The sequence below is a fragment of the Daucus carota genome, chromosome 4, assembly GCF_001625215.2.
Source record: "Daucus carota subsp. sativus chromosome 4, DH1 v3.0, whole genome shotgun sequence".
NCBI classification, from domain to species: Eukaryota; Viridiplantae; Streptophyta; class Magnoliopsida; order Apiales; family Apiaceae; genus Daucus; species Daucus carota.
In genome coordinates, this window is record NC_030384.2 from 33,846,619 (window position 1) to 33,870,930 (window position 24,312).

At 35.4% G+C, this 24,312-nt stretch overlaps 5 protein-coding genes across 5 annotated transcripts; 2 read left to right on the forward strand and 3 right to left on the reverse strand.

Moving 5' to 3' along the window:
* Positions 1–968: 968 nt before the first annotated feature.
* On the reverse strand, positions 969–3,368 carry LOC108217682 (wax ester synthase/diacylglycerol acyltransferase 4). The gene is made up of 5 exons (XM_017390560.2): positions 2,838–3,368; positions 1,998–2,588; positions 1,566–1,913; positions 1,341–1,478; positions 969–1,250 (listed from the first exon to the last, which is right to left on the reverse strand). The coding sequence occupies exons 1-5, from the start codon at positions 3,048–3,050 to the stop codon at positions 1,101–1,103; spliced, it is 1,440 nt and encodes a 479-aa protein (XP_017246049.1). The 5' UTR covers positions 3,051–3,368; the 3' UTR covers positions 969–1,100.
* A 5,857-nt stretch (positions 3,369–9,225) lies between these two features.
* Positions 9,226–11,764, forward strand: LOC108216550 (uncharacterized). The gene is made up of 3 exons (XM_017389343.2): positions 9,226–9,619; positions 9,914–11,300; positions 11,417–11,764. The coding sequence occupies exons 2-3, from the start codon at positions 9,924–9,926 to the stop codon at positions 11,438–11,440; spliced, it is 1,401 nt and encodes a 466-aa protein (XP_017244832.1). The 5' UTR covers positions 9,226–9,619; positions 9,914–9,923; the 3' UTR covers positions 11,441–11,764.
* Positions 11,765–12,811: 1,047 nt separating this feature from the next.
* LOC108216706 (uncharacterized) lies at positions 12,812–15,337 on the reverse strand. Its single transcript, XM_017389539.2, has 5 exons — positions 15,114–15,337; positions 14,480–14,553; positions 14,257–14,360; positions 14,075–14,140; positions 12,812–13,286 (listed from the first exon to the last, which is right to left on the reverse strand). Exons 1-5 carry the CDS (start codon positions 15,182–15,184, stop codon positions 13,044–13,046), a joined length of 558 nt encoding a protein of 185 aa, XP_017245028.1. The 5' UTR covers positions 15,185–15,337; the 3' UTR covers positions 12,812–13,043.
* A 1,291-nt stretch (positions 15,338–16,628) lies between these two features.
* LOC108215941 (uncharacterized) lies at positions 16,629–19,238 on the forward strand. The gene is made up of 3 exons (XM_017388579.2): positions 16,629–16,943; positions 17,701–18,621; positions 18,805–19,238. Exons 2-3 carry the CDS (start codon positions 17,721–17,723, stop codon positions 19,038–19,040), a joined length of 1,137 nt encoding a protein of 378 aa, XP_017244068.1. The 5' UTR covers positions 16,629–16,943; positions 17,701–17,720; the 3' UTR covers positions 19,041–19,238.
* A 58-nt stretch (positions 19,239–19,296) lies between these two features.
* Positions 19,297–24,136, reverse strand: LOC108215942 (heptahelical transmembrane protein 2). Its single transcript, XM_017388581.2, has 4 exons — positions 23,664–24,136; positions 23,443–23,535; positions 23,295–23,364; positions 19,297–20,203 (listed from the first exon to the last, which is right to left on the reverse strand). The coding sequence occupies exons 1-4, from the start codon at positions 23,894–23,896 to the stop codon at positions 19,499–19,501; spliced, it is 1,101 nt and encodes a 366-aa protein (XP_017244070.1). The 5' UTR covers positions 23,897–24,136; the 3' UTR covers positions 19,297–19,498.
* Positions 24,137–24,312: the final 176 nt, after the last annotated feature.

Here is a 24,312-nt window from a genome sequence, read left to right on the forward strand (position 1 = left end):
TTCTCTTCCTCAATGTTGGCTTGTTCTTCCCCTAACAAGGTTGGGTTGTACCAGCAGCGTCGATGTTGTTGCAGCGAAACAAACAAGTGAGAAAATTAGTTGCATTTAATTGTTTTTGATTGTAAATATATTTTGTACAAAAATACTGAAATTGTAGTTGGTTGAACATTATTTCACAAATATTTTTAGAATGATAAAGTACGTAACTGAATGCTGGAACAAAATTAAGTTCCATCAACACTTATGCAAAGTACTGTTAGTGGGTCATCAGTCTCATACTCTCATGACTAGCAATTAGCCAGGAAGAAGCCTCAAAGTTGAGGAACAATCGATATTTTGATACTAGCATGTACTGTGAAATGTTGGAGTATTCATTAACTGTACTAACAATTCCACAAAAATTTACCTCTTCTCTAAATCTATACTATGATTCATGGATGACAGAAGGAGTGTCAGGTATTCGGACTAAGTTTCGAATTGACATTACTGAAATTTGAGCATGAGTAAATTCTGGTTCATCAACCTTCTTCTCCCAACATAAATCATTCTGCACCAAGTTTTCTTTCCCATGTATAGTGATTCACGTTTAGAGCAAGTTAAGTTGTCGTGCTAAAATGGATGGAGCTATTGTTATAATTTTACATCGAAAAGATAACAACATGTCTTCAATGATTGGTATTATATCTTGTTCCACGTTTAACTTTTTAGTTTTTGTTGTACTGTATAATACAGCTACAGAACATGAGCATTCATCTCGGGGTTGTATTATGACAGCAACTCACTGGCCAAATTGATGCAAAAATATTAAGACCCTTTCGAGGTAATGAATTTGTTTTGAGTTGCAGTTTACTACTTATGTAAAGTATATAAGTGTTTGCTCATTCATTGCGAAATCTGCCCAGCATTAAAAATCATGAATACAAGCAGGCTCAGATCCAACGATTTTGACCAATAGACCATCTGGAATTTTTTATTTGTTTTCGTCATAACAAAGATAGATGGCATTGAGTTATGATCTAGAATTCGACATTGATAAAACGACATTTGTGCTTTTGGAGCTGATCAGAGCTACTAATTATTAAGAAACATAAATGGAAGACTCAACAGCCAGGGGGAACAGCAGCTTCGAATATGATGTCGAAAGCTTTCTGGATAAAAACCTTTAACTTGTCTGGATCGATGAACCCTTTTTCCACAGCAATTGTTGCTCTTAACGTTCCCACATAACTTAGTAGAGTCACCACCAGACTCTGCAATCCCACCACAATTAGTAATCAAGTGCATTAGTACTCCGATTAAAAAGGCTCGAATTATGATAGTGAACGTGTAAGTGTATGAACCTTTGGAAGTCCTGAAGCTGCGAAGTAGAGACCTTGAACAGGATGTTTAGCCAGTGCCATCTGCTCTACCGGTCCAATCATATTGCTAATACACATGCTCGAGTTCTTCAGAGTGCTGTAAAGGAATTTAGAAGTTGCCTGCATTTTATCCACACCAAACTGATTCAATATATAAGCCTCAACAATTATATCAGTACATGGTTAAATTATAATAAATAGTTATACCTCAGGACCTATGAGTTTACGGGAGATGTTTAAAAACTGAGAATTCAGAAAAACAGCATAGTTGTTCTTGAGTCGTTTGATGGTTCTTTGAGTTTGGAAGACGAAATCCAGAGGATCATGTGAATCAGTCAGTTTGGGCATCGGAAGATGCAGAAATGCAAATTGGTTGCCCCAGGGCATTTTAGCCTTGGGTTTAAGCATCTCGCTAACTGACTTGTACCCATCTATGTCCCTGGTGTTGAGCAATGCCAATGCGGTTGCATTAGCATTGCCTGATTTTTTGTCCTCGGCTTCCATGTACATCCGAACTCCTAGTAATATTGCACCGGTCATCACATCATTTATTGTCTGCATTTGTAAAAAGAAATTTATGAAAATGTACGTACATACTGATTAGTAATACAAAAAATGTATGGAATTAATGAAAATTACCACTTTCAGGTTTGTAGTGATTTTCTTGATCTGATCAAGAGAAAAGGCCATATTTGTTATAGCCAGTGGCCTGAACTCTACTCCACCAGCATGATTCGATCTTATCGGGGTCATATCATCTTCCATGACACTGCTCTTCAAGATACCCCGGCCAAAATCCAAAAGACTGGTCACGAGGTTGGATGGAAACTGAGCAGCAGCTCGAATGAAAGAAACATTCGAGTTTTTAGCACTGGTTTTTGAGCTAGATTGACGAGAGGGAAGAGTTAAAGGAAGACAAGGATTATCCGCTCTCTCTAGACAAGAAAGAAGAGCTCCCATAAGAGAATAGCCATCACCAAGTGAATGGTGCAGCTTAAATATCACACTCCCCTGCACACCACTACTTGTGGGATAGTTAAACTTGTGGATTTGCCATAAGGGCAAGCTTCTCGGGAGCTCTTCCATTGCAATCTTGGATATATATTCATAAAGACACTCTTCGTATTCTTCGGGTGATAATCCTTCTGGAAACTCCGGAACAAAGTAGTGATCATTCACGTTCACTTCAACAGGCTTCCATTTCTTTACACCGCTCTTCTCGTCTCTAACCTGCACACACACATGTAAAAATTACTACACTTTAAAATATTTTATATTTAAACCCCTTCTAAAATTTATTCTAATTCACAAAAAATTTCTTTTTCAGCTATATTATATATGAAATTACATAGACAGTATTGATCATACAATTTTTTTTATATAAACGAAGTCCGATTTTAATATATTTTAAGGATCCGCCTCTGGTTAAGACCGTTTACGACAGAAAGATAAATTTGACAAAAAAATTGAAGTGTTTACCATAACAGAAGAGAAGCGAGGGCTGATGGGTAAGAACTTGTCGCTGACAAGAGAGATCGGCAAGTCATTGACGGGGACCTGAAATTCAAGAACAGCGTAGAGAGAAAGAGACAAGGCTGAGCTGTTGAGGTACTGTCCCAGTGGACTCACCGGCGTCGATTCTTCAGAGATTATATTATCATCATCCGTCTTCGTCTTCACCTTCATCACCATTGCTAGCTACAATATCTTGATTCTACTAGAGAACTTTTTGTTTTAGTATATAAGAAGGTTGATCCTGAACCTCTTATATATTGAGTTATTGACCATGGCACCATGCAATACTAAAATTTCAAAAAAATCATCAATAACTAAAAACTCAACTACTGGCTTTAATACTCAGATATCTCTGTATTGACGAGTTTGTACATAAATTTGTAGCATACTTAAAATTTTTATGCTGCGAGTACTGATTATTGGTAGAGTGTAAATGATGTGCACAGAGAAGTACTGTACTTGACTGCGAATCTGAACCACCCTCGCTTGCTGCGATGAAATGGCCAGATGACAATTCAGTCGTACGTTGTATTCATTTACTGTATGCAACGACGCTGTAAAAGAGGCAGGTGTGATAGATGATGCTATGTACGTAGCAGAGCAGGACTGCAGGCTAGAGACCATGACCAACGACCACTTTATGTACTTGTACATTAATCTCCTTTAAGGATACACCAGAATTCATATCAAAATTGGCAAAAACTCGGTCCCTTTCATTTCTGGCTACCCTGTGAATTCATTTCATGTGTAGGGGTAACCTGAACCTACGTTCATATTTTTGGATTGCAATAATTTTTGACTAAAATAGTCATATTCGACATAGAAAAGGAAAATTAATTATAAAGTACCTGAACTATAGGTACTTTTTTTTCTAGGTTCCTGAAATATAAATGTCAATTTATAAGTAATTCAACTCTTGATTTTTTCCTACTTGGGTCCTGGTTTGAGGTCGTTAGTTTTTCCGGCGAACTTGGTCGGAAAAGCTCAAATCCGGTGAGCTCAAATTTTCCGACGAGGCTAATTTGAACATTAAAAATCACGAAAATTATATGAACATGCTCATAATCACACGATCTATCAATCTACATCATTATAATTCGATTAAAAGCTATTAAAATGAAAACTAATATTCAACTCAAAATTCGAAAATTACCAAACTAAATTTTGATGGTATAGATGGATAAGAGCAAGTCCAATACTAGATGCTATATATTTATTGTTATTACTATAATATAGCACCAAAAAGTGTTTTTTTGTGCTAAAATAAAACTTGCACTCCAATGCTAAGTTCTATAACTAGTTTCAAATTTGACCAACTCATTAACTTTTACCTAACTTCTATAAATTTTATTAAATATCTCAACCAATTTCTAGTTATTGATGATGTGGCAAGATGGATGGATCCATCCTTGGTTTCAAATATAGAACCAAGGATGCATCTATACATGGATGCATCCAAATATAGCACCCTTTTGGAGTTGAGTTTTTTTACTTTTGATGCTATAATATAGCAATAGAACCAAGTATAACATTGCATTGGAGTTGCTCTAAGGGATTGAAAAACGAGCAATTTAATTACTCAAGCTTCAAATTTGGATACCAGAATCACCTTCAAAGTTGTCTTTGATTCTCATGAACTTAAAAAGAACTAACGGCGTCAAACCAGATCTAACGGAAGGATCCAGATAGAAAAAAATCAAGAGTTGAATTACTTATGAATTGACATTTATAGTTCAGGGACCTAGAAAAAAAGTGTTTATAGTTCAGGGACTTTAGAATTAATTTTCCCACATAGAAAAGGCTGAACACATAATTTAATTTATGGGTCGTACATGGCTTGGACCGAAGACGAGACACTGAGACCGTCCACTATCCGTTCCCAGGAGGGATGAACACTACTAGAATTATCGAGTATTGCAACGAAATTTTCCGATGCGAAAATTGTTGCAGTGGAACATCATATGTGCCAATCCATGCAGAACGTCCATAAGAGGGACGAAGGAAACTGGTGATTGCCTGCCTGTTCATCCTCCCAAGCCTTGATCATGGAGTGGGTGAAAAAGTCATTATTCATCCTGGAATCAACAACCATGAAGCCTGTCCAATTGATTAAATATTAAAAAGATAAATTTTACTAGTTTTGATGTCACAATCAAAGCAAAAAAAAAAAACAATGAGTCAAACAGTTCGTGAGCTACTCGACCTCGACTCGTAAAATATTCGAATTTGGCTCAAAAATAACTGAGTTGAACTCGAACTCGAGCTATTCAAATAGTTTACCGAGCCGAGTTCAAACTTCATATTAATCGATTCGTGAGGCTCGCGAGCCTAATCGAGCACCTCTTTGGACTTCTATTGAATTTGAGCGAATCAGCTCTCCCGAAAGATATGTTGATGAAGAGTGAGAAAGCTCTATCAAAGCTTTGGGCCTTTCCTACGCAGCTTAGATGGAAGGCGAAGGAGAGTCATGTTCTATGACAAGAGTCTACCAACGGAAGCGAGAATGTCAGCTTGAGTAATGCAAACATTGGTGAGAATCCAATGCCCCGAAAACTTAAAGGTTCCTCCGCATAAGTGCGGTTCCTCTGTTTGTTGCGAGAGAGCAGGAAGGCACTCAACCTTATGTTGTGAGGAAGCGCGAGTTTTCAAATCTCGCGGAACATGATGTTATACGATTAGATAGAATGTAATAGAAACAAAGACGGGGAGAAAAGATTTATTATTGACGAGCTACGAAACCAATTATCTTATTATAATTATTTCTATATTATTATATAAAATATTCCATTTTTTATGTATTTTTATAATATCATGTTTTGAGTTTTTGTTAATATTTGATGAGAAGCATACACAGGCACGCGTTCGTAATTCGTGAATCCAACGAGTAGGCCTACTACTTGTTGCGAGCACACGCGAGTGATGCCTGTCGGAGATTCTGCCCGCCATCATCTCTTCCGTTGCTCCCTTTGGCCAGGGTAAATGCATGCCACGACATCTTCATTTTCGACCTGAAAAAAGTTTCGCATCAGGATTAAACACGCAGACTTTAAAAATAATTACTCAACAATTAATTTAAGCATCCAAACAGAGCAGGAGCTGAGCTAAAGAACGAGGCACCTAAGAAATAAGATTCTGGGAGCTCATTTCCTACATATATAAAAGAGTAAATAAAATTTTAAAAGAAATATAGGCACAAATATTTTTAAGGACACGCATTCTTGAGTATAATTTTAAAAAAATTATCAAACATGTTCTTAAATATTTTTAATATATTTCTTACTTGATTGATCTTATAAAAATATTATTACGAGGATATTTAGTGCCGGGAACGAAGAGGAGGGAATGTTATACAAAATGAAAAAGAAAGGGAGCTTGTTGATGATGAATAATTAGAAAAGGACTAATTTAGAAAAGGAAGACAAGCTGTGGAGCAAATGGCCGGCAGTTACTTGACCCGACACCTTACTATAGCCGTTACAATAAAAGCTAAAATGACTTTATAAACATCTGCTTTCTCATGGTATTTTTTATTAAAGTCATGCACGCTCACTTATCATGATGATTAATCATCATATATTAGAGCTTGTAAATCTGCATTATGATGAAATTGAATAATTAGTACATTCATGGATTACTCTTTTTTTTAAAAGCAAAACGTTTAATTTATTACTATTAGTGTTGTTATTATTTTGGCTGTATTTCGTTTTATCTGCGGATAGAACTTGCAGAAATAATTGTTTGTGTAGATATTTGATGACGAACTCAAATTAAAAATCCTCTATACTTCAAAAATGATCTTGTTAGAATTTATGTAAGGTGCTACCCTTCTGTCTTAATTCTATGTGAATGGTTTCAGTTAGTTGATCCTATGAAAATATTAGAATTTGATCATATCAATTATCTCTTCTAAAGAAAAATATATCAAATAATCTTCTATACGTACACGTATATACTATAAAAGTAAATACTAATATAGAAACGGTTAATCTATGGTGTGCCCATGGGCACGCACTAAAATCAATGAATTTGGGAGATTTTGATTGGCTTACCCTCTTAATAATGGTGGCCTCCTGCATTTACAATAACCACACCAATCAGATCCCTCCAATTTTGTAAGTTTTAGTGCTTAGCATGTGCCCATGAGCACACACTAGACAAACCCATATAGAAATCACTCTCAAAGTCTAAACCTATTAATCACTATTAGCTTATCTATCGGAATTGCTATCTCACCCTGCACTAATACAGTCTCCTATTGTCATATCATCCCCTAATCACACGCATGTTATATTCCCTCGCTCCCAGTCAATTTTTTACTCCCCTCCGTTTCTATTTACTTTTCCCGTTTGAAATGTCGGGATTGTTTATAACATGAGACAAATTACTAATTTACGTCTAATCTATAAGACTAAATATAGTCATCAGTGATCTTGTTGGATTCGTATTCATAAGTACTTTAATACGGTGAAATTTTTATATTTAATACTAATACGAAATTAAAGATATTAACGATCAAAAATGCGTGCTGGCAAACGTGATAAAGGCAAACAGAAAAAGTATTAAGAGACGGAGGGAGTATCATTTTTTCAAAATGTTGCATCCAATTCTTTATTTTAAAAGTTATCAAAAATGGTTAAGGGTCTAACAATTCACCCACTTTTTTCTTTTTCTTTCTTTTAAACATTAAAAATTAATTGGTCCCACCACTTCACCCATTTTTCTTTCTCTTTTCTATTACTTTATACATATTTTTAATCTTCGTGCCCAAATTCGTATCCGTTTTATCCGTTTTATCCGTCTGACGCCCCTAGTTTTAAGACAAATATTTAAATATATTAACTATGATAAAAATATATATATTAAAATATTTTTTTAATTAGGAGGATGGTAGGCCAAATACCGATCAACCGATCAAATTTGATATTTCACATCTATTTTTATATCATAGATATCTTACATGACATCATTGTAATATCGCTCACCTATAATAATATTTACATATATAATATATATGACATTATTATGATATTATGAATTTTTATTGGAACTCATTTAGATTTACTTTATCCATCTTTTATATTGAATACAAAGGACTTGACACGATTTTTATAAAGTATAATTTCATAAATTATTTTAATTATTATATTTTTTCTATATAATGGTTTAATGTTTAAATTTTATAAAAAGAAGAAAATTTTATTTAAATTATGAAAATATATTTTATATAAACTTCAAAATACGTACAAGCAGCGGATGTTTTTTAGGAAAATGGGGACGGAGGGTGTATCATTTAATTATTTTATATTGACTATAGGCAATTTAATTTTATCGAAGAATACACATTTTCTATTGAATATATATTCTATTAATAATGCAGCTAAACATAATTTATTTCATTTTTATATTAAATTTAAAGAAATTTATTAATCGGCCGATTCTCTTAAAATATCAAGGTGATATCTATCACACTTATATAATATCAATTATTTTCCACCAAATTGTACCTTGAGTTTGTAAAATTTTTTGGTGATGGATCATTAACATCTGATTCGAGCTAAAGGACTCTTGGATCTGAAGATTTTGAAATTGTTTGGATTGAAATAGAGATCAACGAAGACAATGAATTGACCTTATAAGCATGAATGAGCAGTATGAAATATCTTGGCTTATTTTGTTATTTCGAACCCACGGCCAAAAATATGTTTAATAATAACAATTTACTAACGTTGAATTTTAATGCAATAGTTTGTACAAATTATAGTCTTTTTTATTGCTAATATTTGTAATATAATATATTATACGTTATACCAATACTACTTAATTTACGGGACAGTAGATGCATATATAAAAAAAATTATTTATAGATCAAAACGGGTTTGGGGTCGGATTTGGGTTCACGTCAGAATAAAATGGGTTTTCATGTCGGTTTCGAGATTATAATGTCATAAACCCGAACCCGACCCTAAAATAATTCGGGTTTAAAAATCAAATCCGAAATATTTGGGTTCGAGAAAATCTAATCAAATTGGTACGGATCGGGTATTCATCGGTTCAGTATAAATTGTCATCTTTAGTCACAATTTAAAGAATAATCACAAATTAAGTGGTCCGATCAAGAACAATAGAGGACCGCAACACCCAAAAACGCGATTAGAGAGAAGTGGACAGCTGTGTTATTCGTAATTATTTAATTATTAGAGTATATCTTATATGCAGAATTAGTAACTTCTTATTCTTTTTTATATGTAGGAAAAATAATCAAACTAATATTTTGACAATTTTTTTAATACAGTGGACCCTCAAGTCAATAGTGGAATCTTATATTTACAATTTTGCAAAAAAATAGAAAAGAAAAGGGGTATGTATTGCATTTCCCAGATTCTGATTATTCCTGATATGCAAAAGCAAAACGTGTAATCAGATTTTGAGTTACACTTTTAGCACCTGAAGAAGAAGCCCATTTATATCCCTTGGAAATCACTGCTCCCTCCATTGTCTTTGTGTACAAGACAAACCAATATCCCAGCTCTATCTTTTCTTGACGTCTAGCGTCTCCTGTCCTTTTTACTGTAATAAAATTAAGTCTTTCTTGTAGCGGGAATTTCTTTCAACTTTGCTTTCTCAAGATTTTGATTTTCTTGATTTGGGTTTTGCTGCAATTTTCGATTTTTGGCTTCTTTTCTTTTCACCTGAATTCAGATCTTTATAGAGTGACAAGAATTTGTTTCCACCCTGTCTGCTGCCAGGTCTCTCTCTCTCTCTCTCTCTCTCTCTCTCTCTCTCTCTCTCTCTCTCTCTCTCTCTCTCTCTCTCTCTCTCTCTCTCTCTCTCTCTCTCTCTCTCTCCCTCTCTCTGGCTCTCTCTCCCTCCATCTATCTTACTCAACCTGATATATGTGTTTTCTATTGATTTATCTCTGATTTGTGTTCTTTATAAATTTATGTAATTCTTGTGTAATTTGCTTTCATTAGAGATTTTTTTTATTAAATGTTATGAAGAATTAAGAATGTTAACATTTTTGGTGATATGTGTGCTGACAGAGAGAGTGGCATGCCTTTAAGGATGTCAGAAACAAGTGTTTTAGCCCTGAGAGAAGCACTTGCTTCTCAACAACAACTTCTTCAGAAGCTTTACAATGAGTTAGATAAGGAAAGAGAAGCTTCTTCTACTGCAGCAAGTGAAGCATTGTCAATGATCTTGCGTCTTCAAGGAGAAAAGGCTGCGGTCAAGATGGAAGCGGAGCATTATAAGAGATTGGCAGAGGAAAAGATGTGTTATGCGGAGGAATCAATACAGATTTTTGAAGATATTATGTATCAGAAAGAAATGGAAATTGCTTCTCTAGATTATCAAGTTCAGGCTTATAAGTATAAGCTACTAAGTCTTGGATGTAATGATCCTGAATCCGGGGAGCTGAAATTCCCTGAGAACTTGCTCCAAAGGAAGGAGAATTTGATTGAGGAGACTAGTGCCCGAAATATTTCAAGGAGGAATTCTGCTCCTCCGGTTCCTTTTAAGTTTTCGTATTTTAAGAATAAAGGTGTTACTGAAAGAGAGAGGTCTGAAAGTCCGGAGACTGACATGAGTACACTACGCGTAGTGGAGGAGCACACAAGTGAAGAAGTTAGTGACCAGAATTTGGGTTCTGAAAAGCAGTATGGCGTTTCTGCTATCGGTGACAAAAATTCGTATTGGGAACAAATCAGACTGTTAGATGAGCAAGTGAATAAGATAGCAGGAGAAGAGTACAGAAAGTTGAGGAGTCGTTCAAGGTCTCCTTCACTGATTTCACAAGGCAGCAGTAGTATCATGTTTGGTGATGCCATGAAAGAAACCATAACTATTGAGGCAGAGGAATTGACGCATCCAAGTAATTCACTTGTATACGAAGGTACTAGGAATTCCAGTTATGTGTCTGTTCATGATGTTTTTGAAGTTCCACAAACATCTGAGACCATCAGCTGTGGTGAATGCAAAGCTAAAGATGAGGGGAAAATGATTTTGCAAGTTAGTGAGAAATGTGGAGTTCCAGAACTCTATGCAAACGAGGCCATCAAACAATGCATCAAAGATCAAGCTGACTCTTTGGGTGAAATGCTTCTAGCTAAAAACTGCAAGCCTATTGAAGTATGTCAACCATCTGAGGGGGTCTCTGTTGATTGCCACTTGGCATTAGTTCACCCTACTGTAGGTTATTCTGAAACGCAGAATGAAGTTCAAGAATTTCATATGCCATCTGAGATAGTCGAGTTGACCCCAGCCTCAAGGCAAGAATCTAACAATAATAGAGGGGAAGATGAACTGAGGTTGTTAAGCTCAATTCAGGAGCAACTAAACTCAATTCAGAACGAGATAAGAAGTTTGAAACCAAAGGAGTCGAAGAAATGTTCTCTCCAGGAGGATTTGTCTATGGCTTCTTTACAGGAGGTATTGTACTTTTGCTTGTTCAAAGTCTTGCTTCCATTTCTTGTTAGAAACTCCTGAAAACTGCATGTAGATGTTTTCTTATTTTTTGTGATTGACGTATTTACATTGATGGACAGGCGATGCTACATTTTTGGCTATGATCAAGCTATACCAGTTCATTATCAGTCGCCAACAACAGTTAGGAGCTCCGATATACTGAAGGTTGTACTTTGCTTGTAAAGTTTGAAGTGTCCCAGTACATAAGGAATTCAAAGAAGATACTGCTTGGTTTTTGAGTTTTTTGTTCTAAAGTTACCGTGTACAGAAATGGCAAGCCTGTAGATTATTGACATAGCAGTATAGTCGAAATTGTCATCAAACTGCACTAAGGTTTTCTCTTAATACTCTTTTCTGGGGATTTTCTAGCGTGACAGCTGATGAATGTATGATTTTATTGATTTAGTAAGAAAAAACTTTGTGTGACAGTCGGAGCATGTTTTCTCATCCACCTTTTCTGCAGTAAGTTGTGTCCAAATTATGTTATAGGATTAAGAGTTGCAGTATTCAATAGATATTGTTTCTTCAATAACATAGACGGAGTAGCTTACTAAAATTTCTTGCAGATTATACAACTTGTGTGTGATGGTGATCCATTTTTGTCAATAAGCTCGGTGAGACAGTGACTTTAATCTGCTAATTTGTTTGTACAAGTGAAGTATATCCTGAAACTGGACAAGGGGCATACATTTGGCTAGTCTTAAATTGCCTCTCCCTTCAGAAATTAAATAGATTATTTTATTTATTTGTGTTCACTTCATTTTCTTAAGTTCCCATTCTTTGGGCTTTAGTTCTTACAAACTATTCTTGAAATATTTTACTTCTGCAAACAGTGTTTACTATACGAAGTTCATCCGAAAGTCTTGTTTTTAAAAGTGCTGGCTTTCGATTGAGATGCAGTATATGAACAGATTCATAGCTTATGCATGTTCGGTAGGTTTAAGCAAAGAATTTTTTTTAACAGAAACCAGAGTTTTCTTGCACAATCATCGCTCCTTGCCCTGCTAGCAGGAAATGGAGAAAAGAGCCCAGATGTCACAAAAACACATACATAATGCCCAAAATAACAAAGTTTAGGAAAATAATCCCACAATACCAGTTATTAACGCTGGAAAATCTAGCGTTTTTAATTTTGGAAGAAAATGCTAGATCGTGTAGCGTTTTGTTATTTTAACCCAAGCTCTCACATAATTTTCTTACCAGTTATGTGATTTCTAATTAATGTTACCACAGAATGTCACTATCAATCAAATAGCTCGCAGCGTAGCGTTCAGTTAAATAAGATTAAAAAATCAGTTTTCGATGATTAAAGAAAATCCTTGTTGGATGAGATAAATTACTGTGAATTATGCAGAAGTAGATGAGAACACTCTTAGCGTGCAAATCAAAAGAACTGTCTGAATGAAACTACACTGACAGCAAGTTTTGGGGACTGATTCAATGAAGGTGCACAATTCCTATAAATGGATACACAATTGTGCGAAACTGAACTATTTCTGCAGGACATGCATTCGATTTAATAATTCAGCCATATCATTCGCCAACAACTAATATTCCAACGAGTACACTACTATATACATTCCCTACCTACTACTCTAAACCTGGAGTTCTGCCAAACAGGAAAATGGTTGTTCACAACAATCACTCAAATGTTGAAATGTGAGACAAAAAAGTTCTGACTAGCAATAGTTGTATACTACCTAAAACTCAAATCCAAATGCTTCCAAATGCTTCTTCAAGAGCCCTTTTCTTGCTTAATTCAATGCTCCACCCTCCAGCTTTTCCACCTCTTTCTGCTTTGAGTTTCATCATTTCTTCATCATCAAATTGATAGCCCAGCATCTCATGTCCCGACGCGATTGGTATTGGCTGTGCTATGACACCTCCAGCAACTGCAGGGGCATAATTACCCCCTGCACCAATCGCAGCTTGAGAGCTCTGACTCCCAGTCTGAGACAAACTCAAGGATATAAGATATAAGCAAGTCCAATGCTAGATGCCAAATATCTATTGCTATTGCTATAATATAATATCAGAAAGTGTTTATTGGTGCTAAAATATAAGTTGAACAATGCATTCCAATGCTAGTTTCATAACTAGTTACAAGTTTAGCTATCTTTTTAACTTTAACGCAATCCAATATGCTTTTTGTATTTGGTGATGTACAATACAATAATTATTTAACTTTTACCCCTTATTTGTAGTTGATGATGTGGGAATGAAGGATGGATCCATCCTTGGTTTCAAATATAAAACAAAGGATGCATCTTTGCATGAAACTGTACTCAATTCTTTGTGCAAGTCATTTCTGGAAGTTTTTCACTAATACATGCTTAAACTTGTGACCCATACAAGCATATTCTCTACTCAAATGTAACAAGTTAACTGATGCAGCTTAAAACAAATGACATTTTATTGATAGCTTCTCATCTACTGCAACAGGCATGCATATACGGCATTCTAGCCCTTGTAATCAAAACTCAGTGAAGTAGCAAACATATTTAAATGTATGAATGAGTGTGCTCTCCAAACTATAAGACTGTCAACACATGTAACCACTCATGTATATACAGCAGCCAAAAATAGAACCAATTGGCAGACACAAAGAAAACCCACTGGAACATGAGTCTCACTTAACTTTAATAAAGAAGTCTGGATGTGTGCATAGTAGGAAATAAATTCGAAGGCAAGAAATAATTGGCATCCAAAAAGAGATCGAATTAAATAACAGGACTCACCGCATCGAAGTCATTATTAACAGGCTGCCCCTTGCTTGCTGCCAGTGCTGCTGCATATTCTTCTGCCTAATCGGCAAAGAACCAATAACTCAAGTCATGAAAAAGAAAGATGCAGATTAAATTTAACATGAACGATTCAAAATATCTCACAGAAAATTAGAAACACATGATTTGGAAGGAACCTTCCGAGCTTGGGCATTCATTATCTGCTCCGAATTTTCTTTCTGGTACTGGGAAATCCTTGCTTCAATGGCAGGAACATCTATGCCTTCAACCAAATTTACAACTGCAAAAGAAATGTTATAACATGAGAAGGCATCAGACTGGTCGAACGAGACTAATCTGCTTAATCTATGCACATAATTATGTTAAAATCAACCTCCAACTCATTTGAAAAAAACTTACTCATGTCCTCCACCTCCTCCAAGTAATCATTATACTCTCTTAACGAAGGAAAATCATCTTCTCTTTTATTAAATCTGTACATTAGTCATACAAGTTGGGGGAATTAGTAAGCGCTACTTATAGTACCAAGAATGCACTGAAACACTCCGTTAAAAAACAGAAGCAAAGCCATGCTGTTGAATGCATAACAAAGCGGTTCCAAATCAGAAGGTTTACATTTTACGAACCGAAACATATTATTACCAGTGGGAAACAAGAGTAACTGTGTCTGTTTCCATATTTTCCCCTTTCGTATACAAAAATTTAAAACCAACAAGATTCGCAATAGAGATAACAAGTTACAAATACATTTCATGGTCAAATGAAGCTTATACAATGCCTTCACACTAGAAATTAATTAGCTTAAATTAGGCAACTCTAAGCCAGTAACCAATGCACTCTGATCATAATACAATGAGAAACATATCCGGTATATTAACATATCCGGTATATTCCGCTCAGTAATATGTCGAAAACATTTTAATCAATACATGGCATAAATTTCAATTAGGAACACGAATTAAATTTAATAAATCGCTAGATAGAAATACACGATTCGATTGAATATATATAGAAAGAGGGGAGGGAGTGTTACATATTGGAGATGCGTTTGCGAATGGCCATCTCCTTGGCGAAGGTAGTGGACCCGGCCGCGACCACCACCATGTCGAATTAGATGTCAGATTATTCTCGATTCTTCAATTCGCCGGTGACGGCGACGCCGACCGTCCCTCACACGATATTCTGACTGTTTTCTCCGTTAATCGTCAATGATTATTGTCCTTTTTATTTTTCAAAAGACGAAAATAATGCGATTTTAAAAAAAAATTACCCAAATATCGAATTTAAGATATCTCAAATTTACCATTTTTTCCCTTCTCCAATCGATAAAATATTTTTTGATAAAATAATAATAAACTGTAATTTAGAATCTCAAATAAATCATGAGTGTAGCGAATTAAATCCTACGGGAATGATTTTTTATTTTTATTATAAAACAATTTTCGATTAAATACTAATAATTATATTTATTACGCGCACAAATATTGGAGTTAATCGGTGATCACTAAAAAAAATTAGTCAGAAATTAATTGAATCGATGGGGGATTAATTGGATGATTAATAAAATAATCGGATATTGACGAGTTACGAAACAAGATTAACTAGTGATTAATCCTGATTAATCACCAACTTTTAGAGTAGAAATATAAAATGAAAGTCGTGGAACTTCGTATATTTAACAATATGTTATCATTGTTTATTTGCGTTGATCGTTTATTTAACTTTTGTAATATAAATATTTATATTATAACCTACATTTTTGAGCGGTTCAAGCATATTTTATCTGTTTTAGTTACTTTAAAAATCATTCTGATATAAAAATAATTGAGTACTAGAAATTAAAAAATGAACAATAAGTCAACCCATTTTGTAATACTAGCACTCTAACCCTCCCCTCTTCCTCTCCCTCAAAACCTTAACCTCCATCAGAGATTTTTAAACGCGCTTCAATCGGTTTCTACCGATGAAAAGCCCCGATTTCTTTTTTTTTCTACTTTCTTGTTTTGAAATCTTATTTTTCATTCAATAAGTTCCCAATTTATTTGGGTTTTGTTAGTCTCTCGTTGTGAGAGTTGGTTTGTTTTGTTTTGATGTGTTTTGATATTCTCCATGACCGAGTTTATAGATCGGCATGATTTTTATGGGTTTGATTCAGGTTTGAAGGTTATTATGAGATCGCATCTATGGTTGATTGTTCAGAACATTCAGGTGAAAACCAATCAGATGGTGAAAACCAATCAGATGGAAACAAGTGTATATATTCAAATCATCTTCAAATCGCTAAAGGAAGGATTTGATAGCGATATATTTCGGCGTTTGTCCAATTTTGATTGTATTTGTAGATGCCGACGTGACTCTTTTAATTAATAAATCGATTCCTTTTTATCAGAAAAAAAAAAAAAAAGAAACAAACAATAATATAATATTGAAAGAAGCCACGAAATTATGGCGGGGGAGAAATAAATCGTATATATAAGATAGACTCACATATAAACCTAATTCATTCTAAATACTTATCAAAAACATATACATACACATACACAGATAAGAATTTGGAATGAATTAGATTTACGTGAGTCTATCCTACGTAGATCACCGAATATTTGAACGCTAGTTCTAAGCAATTACTCGTATATATCTTCCTGATAATTGAGTGCAGGCCAAGTAATAAGTTGGTTAAGTAATCACCATCCTTTTTTTTTTTCTCTTTTGTATAAATCATAAAGAATTGGGCAAAAACAAGGCTCGCTTCACCGCCGAGCAATTCTATATAAACCCGTCTCTTATAATCAAAAACAAAAAAATAAATACAAAAACCCTAGTTAGCTTCTGCACAGCGCCCATTCGTACCCTTCTTCACCAGGTTAGTTCTCTGCACGTTATTTTACGTTTATTCTCCTGTTTTGATTTTTTTTTTTACAACTGTACTGTGATTTAAGTGTATGTATTCATCTGTTGAATTGATTAATCATATCTATTAACTACATTAATTAAGCCTCGATTTTGCTTAATCTGCTCGTTAATTTTTATTTTTTTTAATTTATACTCGTGTTTTGTTGTTTGTTATCGACACTTTGTTGAATCGTATGCATTATACTATTGAAGTCTTCTGTAACATGGATTGATGGATTGAATTAGTTGATTTGAGTAATCGTATTCATGACTGAACATTAATACGTCGATTTGTTGATTTGCATTGTAAATTTGTAATATTACTTGGTGAATAAGTGCTACTCTAATCTAATTCCTTAATTCATAGTTTGCCGTAGTTAAACCTGATCCTGATTATGTTCATGTTGAGTTGTTTTTCTTTTCGATTTAGCACTCTCTTGCAATCGTTATAGCTTCAGAGTTGCGATAAATTTTGTTTCAGTTGTGCATTTGCTATCTTAATTACAGGCCCGAATAATTTTTGGAAAGATATGAATACTCACTAGTACTACTACTTTGGAGTAGTTATTGTGAATTTAATAGTGTGTCTATATGTTATTCTATTTCACTGTGGAGTAAAATTTTATGATCTCTTATGGCTGATTGTGTTGATATAATTCCATCTTTTCCTGAGCTGAAATATTGAAATATTCCAAGGTGAATAATGTTATTTAATGTTAATTTATCAGGATAAAATCTTTTGTGGAATATGGTCCGTGATTACTATAGTCATGCTGATCCTTGCCGGGAAACAGTGCCCAGAAATAATCAGCATCGATATCCTCAGACACATACATTCAGCCGTGAACCATCAAATTTTGTCAGACAGTCGCATCCTGGTAGAGTTCGACATTACTATTCCAGAAGATACAAGCCCTCACGAGCTACAGAGGATTCATATGAACATCATGTTTATGGTCCATCTGTCTATGATAGTGATCGCTGTCCAATTGGCTCACTATGTACTTTTGATAGGCCATCATCCTTCCGCAGAGAATTCAAGCGAAGAGGAAGTAAGCCTAGGGAAGCTTATTCTCAACAAACCAGAAGATCACAAAATGGACTGCCAGAAAGATATGTTTGGAATAGAGAATATTTAAATGAGAATTTGCTTCAGCATGGTAGTTTAGGAAGTTCTAAAAAACAGTTTCGCAGTCACTCTAAAAGATCAAGTAGCAACATCAGGAGGATTGAATCTTGCTCACGCTCCAATAGTGGCTATGATGAGTATCCAAGGTATTGGGCTAGTCGTGATGAGAGAATTACCCCTGATTGTATGAACCCGAGTCATAATTTTCAGGTTTCCCAGAAGCCACATTACTGCAGGAGGTTTCCTAACAGAACTGCCTCACGTATCAATAGTGGCTATGATGAGTGTCCAAGGTCTAGGGCTAGCCTTGATAAGATGATCAGCTCTACTGTTCAACTTCAACCGAGCAAGTCAACTGATTCTAAAACCTACTATAAACCACCTCGAAAGAGTCGACGCCGTAAGGCTGTAAATATGAAGAAACATACACCTAGAAGGGACCAAATTTCAGAAGATTCAGATTCAGACTCAGATTCACTAACAGAATTTTCAGAACCAATTCATATTAAATGGGATGGCGGTATGTACATCTGTTTATTTATTGGCCTGGTATCTGTTTTTTCTTTTTCGTGCTCAGCACATGCTATATAGGGAAAATAAATTAGAGCATGAATCGTATGTTCATTTAGTAATTAGTTGTCTGCCTTCCGTATCAGTCCTCTGATTTTCATATATTCTGTTTGTTTTTTTTCCTTTTTTGCAGGTATTGGCAAAGAATGTGTGCACATCGAACAAATCTGCCCTGTTTGTGAGAAGGATTTGTCTTACATTTCGTCGATAGATTCTTATTATGAAGATGATGCGGAACCTCCTAAACTTCCAGAAGTTGCTGTTCTGCCCTGTGGACATGCTTTTCATACTGAATGTTTGATGCAGTTTACAGAAGAGGGACAGTCCAGAGAACCGCCATGCTTTCTATGTAATAGTTATTTGGATTAAAATGCATTTTTATCACTGTCCTGTATACATATACTATCCCTCTTTTGCTTGTAAGAAATATGAAATTAGTGAAGCTAGTACAAAGCTGTATATCTACGTAAATGTGCACTTGTATAAGATATATTGGCTCAATTAATGCGCGGCAAAATAGTAATTGATCAAGTCCGATTTTACGGACTGCATTGGTTAGGATACATAGCTAAAACTGAGCTTGCAACTATTGTATCTGATTGTCATGCAAAATCCCTCAACCAAATATGATAACAGCCATTTTAGCTAAAAGGATTATAAGGTAATAAATTAACTTTAAGAAGTTATACAGACCAAAGTAGAGACAAACCAACTGTTCCTAAGAAATTACATAACCTAACTTCTAATAACTAGACAGACTTTCTGCAGAACACAACAGGAAGAGATACAAACACACAGGATCTTTGTGCGAAAAATCCCCTCAATTATCACGTCCAGACAAGTGTATCATGACCAACGGAACAACTTGGTTGACCTTGTCGCCAGTCCATGACAGCAAGGGTTGCAGCAGCATGTGTAAGAGCGCCTGCAACTACAAATGCATGAAAAATCTGGTGACTATGGCCTGCAATATCAAATGCACCAGGCTTCCATCTTTCTGGAATCCTTCTTACATAGAACACCACTCCAGTGGCATATAAAAGTCCCATGGCAATTTCATATACAAGAGTCGTAGTGATCTGTGGATGCCCCCAATTTAAGACAATAGCATGAGCTGCAGGAATCACCCCTGAGAAGCCCATGCAGAAGAAGAGAGAAGCTCTGAACGATCTGTAACGAGGAGCTGAGAGAGAAGGAGAAAGGAGGGTGGTAATGGCAAGAATGCCTAGCACTGTTATGGATGTAAGATAAAAGATTCGGGAGTAAGGATTGCATGGAAAAGCGTAATAGATGGGAGCGAAAAAAGAACAAACTATCATCAGGGAGATGCCAGCATAATCAAGACGCCAGAAGAAAATGTTGAGGCGATGAGAATGACATGCAAATAGGTGGGACAGGGAGCTGCATAATAAACATCCCATAGCCCCGCCTAAGAAAACATACCAAGGCCATCTCGGGATTGCGGCTGGATTATCTGCACTTGCACTCAACTTGAGTATTAGTGATTCTACGAGTTGTCTTGCATACAGACCCTGCAAACCGAACATTAAAGTATACTTTGTTAGGAAGCTTTGGAACTCAAGATAATGTTAATGTTCATTGAAGTTAATTTTCTTGAAACATTAACATTCTTGTGTTAAAAATATAATGAATGGCTGAACCAAGTTGCAAGAGACTATAAGACATTTAAATTATAATTACTACACCAGAGCAAATGTTCAGGTTGCATCATTTTAGAAGTAGATTTGGAGTCGCTTCAAGAATTATGGAAATATTGAAAGTTAACTTAAGCAGATAATGAATTCTTAGAAGGAGTATATTTAGATATAAATTATACATCCTAAATCTGCTTTCTTGCCAGTAAAAAGCTACAAGAACATTTAGCAAAAAAAAAGCTACAAGAACAACACTTAGATCGGAATAACTAAGAAAATCAAGTAGTGGATCCTGCAAACAAACTCTTTCACAAACATACATACTAAATATCACTAAATACAAATTGTGAGAATGGAGGGAGTATATCATATAAAATTTTATTGCCAACTTGAGTACAAATTGTAAGAGATTAATGGGGTAACATACAAATGAGTCATCTATTTTTGAATTCCATTTTCGTTGTCAGAAGCTGGTGCACTGATAAGAATATGATCTATCTGCCTCAATAAGCAATAGCAGAGCTTTGACTGTGAACTCCTCTAATTTAGTTGATAGAGTTGGTGAAGTAGTTTTGTCTCTGCATAGTAATTTTTAGAGTTTAATCCAGTTTTCATCCCCTAATTGCTCAACCAATAAGCTTTGTTATACACATTTCCGAAAAAGCATCCCCTAACTTAAAAAAAGAGGGTCATATTGCAATTTGCAACCATCACATTTTTGTGTTAAGTCGCATTGTTTTAACATTAAATAGTTTGAGGACAGTATCCTAAAACAACTAAAAAAGAAAAAGAAAAAAAATTTTCTATCCTTAAAACCACCGATCAGCATATATCTAGTTTCCCTCGACACCTAATAAACCCTAGATATCTCCCTAGATTCAACCTAATAAATAAAATTTTACTATTTGAGGTCGCTAACGGGTCACCACTACATATCTACTTTCCCTTTCAAGGACACCTAATAATTCCTAGATAATCTCTCTCCACTCATCCTAATAAATAAAATTTAACACCGCAAGGTTGCTAATGGGTCACTGGCTATCCTTCTTTGGATGCTACCAATGGCAGAGAAATCCCCGATTATGGTAATAGAAAAAATTTCAAGCTGCAATGTGAAGAAAGCAAAAAAGATGAGACAGAAGAAACATGCTACATATGCAGGATTTTAGGATGAAATCATGAGCTGAAAGCTGCTTATATATGCACTTTTAAAACTAGGGTGCTCCTCCCTGGCCATCGAGGGAGTGTTTATACAGCCATCAGTTTTCCAGCCGCTGGATTGTGGGATCTAAAGTTTTGCTCCCTGCTAGCACAAAATTTTTGCCGGAAGCCAAGCCGCCTCCTATTAACTTTTTTTTTTTTTACTGGAAGCCAAACCTTCTTCGAGCAAAATAATTGTGCTGGTTGGAGGGGCAACGGCTGGAAAACTGACGACTCTATAAACACTCCCTGTCCATTGATGGTCAGGAATCAGCACCCGGGTTTTAGTAGCAAAGTTAACAACATAATCTCTATGTCTATTCACCCATCTCTCTGATTTGATCTATAAACTGGCTTATGGACATATGTTTATCATAGATGTGGAAACAGACAAGTGCCTACGGTCTAGAGGCCCAGCTGTTTAATTTTTCCTGCTGGTGATAATGAAAAGATTGGGCTGCCGGGGAACACAGCTAACATACAAGCAAAACTGCAGAACTGTAGATTAATGTGACCAATTACAGTATAAACGCAACTTTTGCCGGCCCACCAACCAGAAAGTTCCTGTTTACCATCACTCATCTGAGAATATCAACAGTCACAATTGTTAACTGCATAGTCATATGCTATCACCAGTACTGTTTTTGCTTTTGTTTTGTTTTGAGCTATAGCTCATGCCAGTCTGTGCACTTAATTAGTTTTGTTCAACATCTCAATTCTCAGCTAGCTGGAGGTATCACATTAGAAAAAAATTAAGAAGTAAAAATGGTCCTTCCCTCAAGATCTGATTTGATAGACATAGTATTAGAGCATCTCCAGCAGAGTCCTAACATGTTCCTTAAATATATAATAAAATATTCATTTTTTAAGGGATTACTACATTTTATTGTATGGGAACTCCAACAACATTCTATATTTCTATCCCTATTATTATTACGACATTATATTCAATTTGTAAGTAGGAGAGAGAAATGAGGGAAAGAGTGGGAAAAAGAAGAGAAATGAATATTTTATTGTTCAAAATAGTATGAGGAATGGTTCCACAATCCTTAAAAACGAGGAATGAAGTGGGCATCCTAACTTTTTAAGGAACTGCTAGGACTCTGCTGGAGTTGTGTTTTATGCCATATTCCTTATTATAATAACTTAAGACACCATATAGCTAAGCTGCTGGAGATACTCTTAGTTGCTGTTGCTACCAGCTATCTAACAGGACCAATGTGCGGAGCATGGCAGTTCAAAGACTTAAACTCAAAACCAATAGATGGTAGTTCAGAGACTTGAACCAAAAAATCCCAAATACCTATACATTTTAGTGATCCTAGTCCATGTATTCTTAAAAAAATATACTTTTCGGAAACAAGCAGAATATTTAGGAGGGGAAAGATAAGATCTTGCTTCTTATATCGAGAAATCAACTCACTTATTCTAATAACATTGTCGCAAGAGCAAACATGCACAACCAAATACATTGCATCTCTCATCTGATTTTAAGTATTCTCACAATAAATTTCCTGAATATTTTTCGATCTTTATCCTTCAACTATATAAATCCATACAACTACGCTCTAACTACATGTATTCATTGTTCAAATATATTTTTCCTCCAATTTTACATACAGTTATTTCTCCTCTTCTAATCAGTATCACATTTTAGCACAAGCTCATTCTAAAGTCCAAGAAATAAAGGAAAGATAAAATAAATCATATTTGCAAAATAAATAAAAACAGTAGCTATAAAACAAATTAATACTATGAAAGAACGAACCGTGGAAGAAGCATCGGAGAGCTTGTTGGGTTTGGACATGATCATCGTCAACGCTTCTTCATCAAACCATCTGCAAGAAAAAAATCAAAACAACAAAAGTAAGTAAACAATTCAGAACTCTGATTAAATGACCAAATTGCCCCCATACCTGAATATCCTTCCGATCAAACGTTCAACGTCCACCTTCTCCGTTACGCTCAACAACGTCAATGTCAAAAACACCAAAAATCCAATCAAATGCCTGCAAATTCATCAAAATCAAAATACATCCACAAATATACACGTTACATATACATAATCCTTTTAACTCATTTTAACTCCGACTGTTTCGAAATCCTGGTTCCGTAAAAAACCCGAAAGAAAACTTACGACCAAATATTCAAGGTCTCGTTGTGCCAAGCAAATGTACTAGTGATCAAGTCCTTCAAAGGCCATTCACACCTGTAATAATCCAAAATAAACTCATTGTCTTTCAAATACTCAGGCAAATCCTCGTATTTAATCAATCTCTTATCCTTTTTCGGCACCGGAATTTTGTTGCGAACATTCTCGATTTTGACGCTGATCCCCATGTTCAAGCTTTTCCCGCCTCTTCTCTCCATGTGATGATTCTCCGGCGAATCGATGAATTCGCCGGAATTGCGAGCTCCTGTTATGGAACCTATGAATGGCAGATAGATGAATAGATAGATATAGGTTTGGTAAGTGCTAAATGATTTTGATTTATAATGATTTTTTTTACGGGGTGGAGATGTGTGGAGCTAGCGGGTGAGATTTTACGACTATTTTGTTGACCGGTGCCAAACGTATGTTACCATATTTTTTGATGCTTGATTTTATTAATCGTCATTGTTATTAGTAGTATTGCGTTTTGGCTAGTTTCTTTCCTTAGAGGAATCGAGATACTCTAGAAAATTATTCTCGAGGAATTTGGCATAGGATGGAAAGGTGAGGACGAATCGAGTGTTGACAAGTGTCCTCGTGCTTGTGCACTTTCGGCTCTTTCATTTTCCTTTGT

Excerpts from the sequence above, each read along its gene's own strand:
- LOC108217682 (XM_017390560.2), bottom strand. The coding sequence starts at position 3,050 with ATGGTGATGAAGGTGAAGACGAAGACGGATGATGATAATATAATCTCT. Across the intron at positions 1,479-1,565 it reads GTAAACTCATAGGTCCTGAG|GCAACTTCTAAATTCCTTTA; the intron begins GTATAACTATTT and ends GATAAAATGCAG. Across the intron at positions 1,251-1,340 it reads CAGCTTCAGGACTTCCAAAG|AGTCTGGTGGTGACTCTACT; the intron begins GTTCATACACTT and ends GTGGGATTGCAG.
- LOC108216550 (XM_017389343.2), top strand. The coding sequence starts at position 9,924 with ATGCCTTTAAGGATGTCAGAAACAAGTGTTTTAGCCCTGAGAGAAGCA. Across the intron at positions 11,301-11,416 it reads CTATGGCTTCTTTACAGGAG|GCGATGCTACATTTTTGGCT; the intron begins GTATTGTACTTT and ends ATTGATGGACAG.
- LOC108216706 (XM_017389539.2), bottom strand. The coding sequence starts at position 15,184 with ATGGTGGTGGTCGCGGCCGGGTCCACTACCTTCGCCAAGGAGATGGCC. Across the intron at positions 14,554-15,113 it reads CGCAAACGCATCTCCAATAT|ATTTAATAAAAGAGAAGATG; the intron begins GTAACACTCCCT and ends ACTAATGTACAG. Across the intron at positions 14,141-14,256 it reads TGAATGCCCAAGCTCGGAAG|GCAGAAGAATATGCAGCAGC; the intron begins GTTCCTTCCAAA and ends TTTGCCGATTAG.
- LOC108215941 (XM_017388579.2), top strand. The coding sequence starts at position 17,721 with ATGGTCCGTGATTACTATAGTCATGCTGATCCTTGCCGGGAAACAGTG. Across the intron at positions 18,622-18,804 it reads TCATATTAAATGGGATGGCG|GTATTGGCAAAGAATGTGTG; the intron begins GTATGTACATCT and ends CCTTTTTTGCAG.
- LOC108215942 (XM_017388581.2), bottom strand. The coding sequence starts at position 23,896 with ATGGAGAGAAGAGGCGGGAAAAGCTTGAACATGGGGATCAGCGTCAAA. Across the intron at positions 23,536-23,663 it reads GAGACCTTGAATATTTGGTC|GCATTTGATTGGATTTTTGG; the intron begins GTAAGTTTTCTT and ends ATGAATTTGCAG. Across the intron at positions 20,204-23,294 it reads TCTCCGATGCTTCTTCCACG|GGTCTGTATGCAAGACAACT; the intron begins GTTCGTTCTTTC and ends TTCGGTTTGCAG.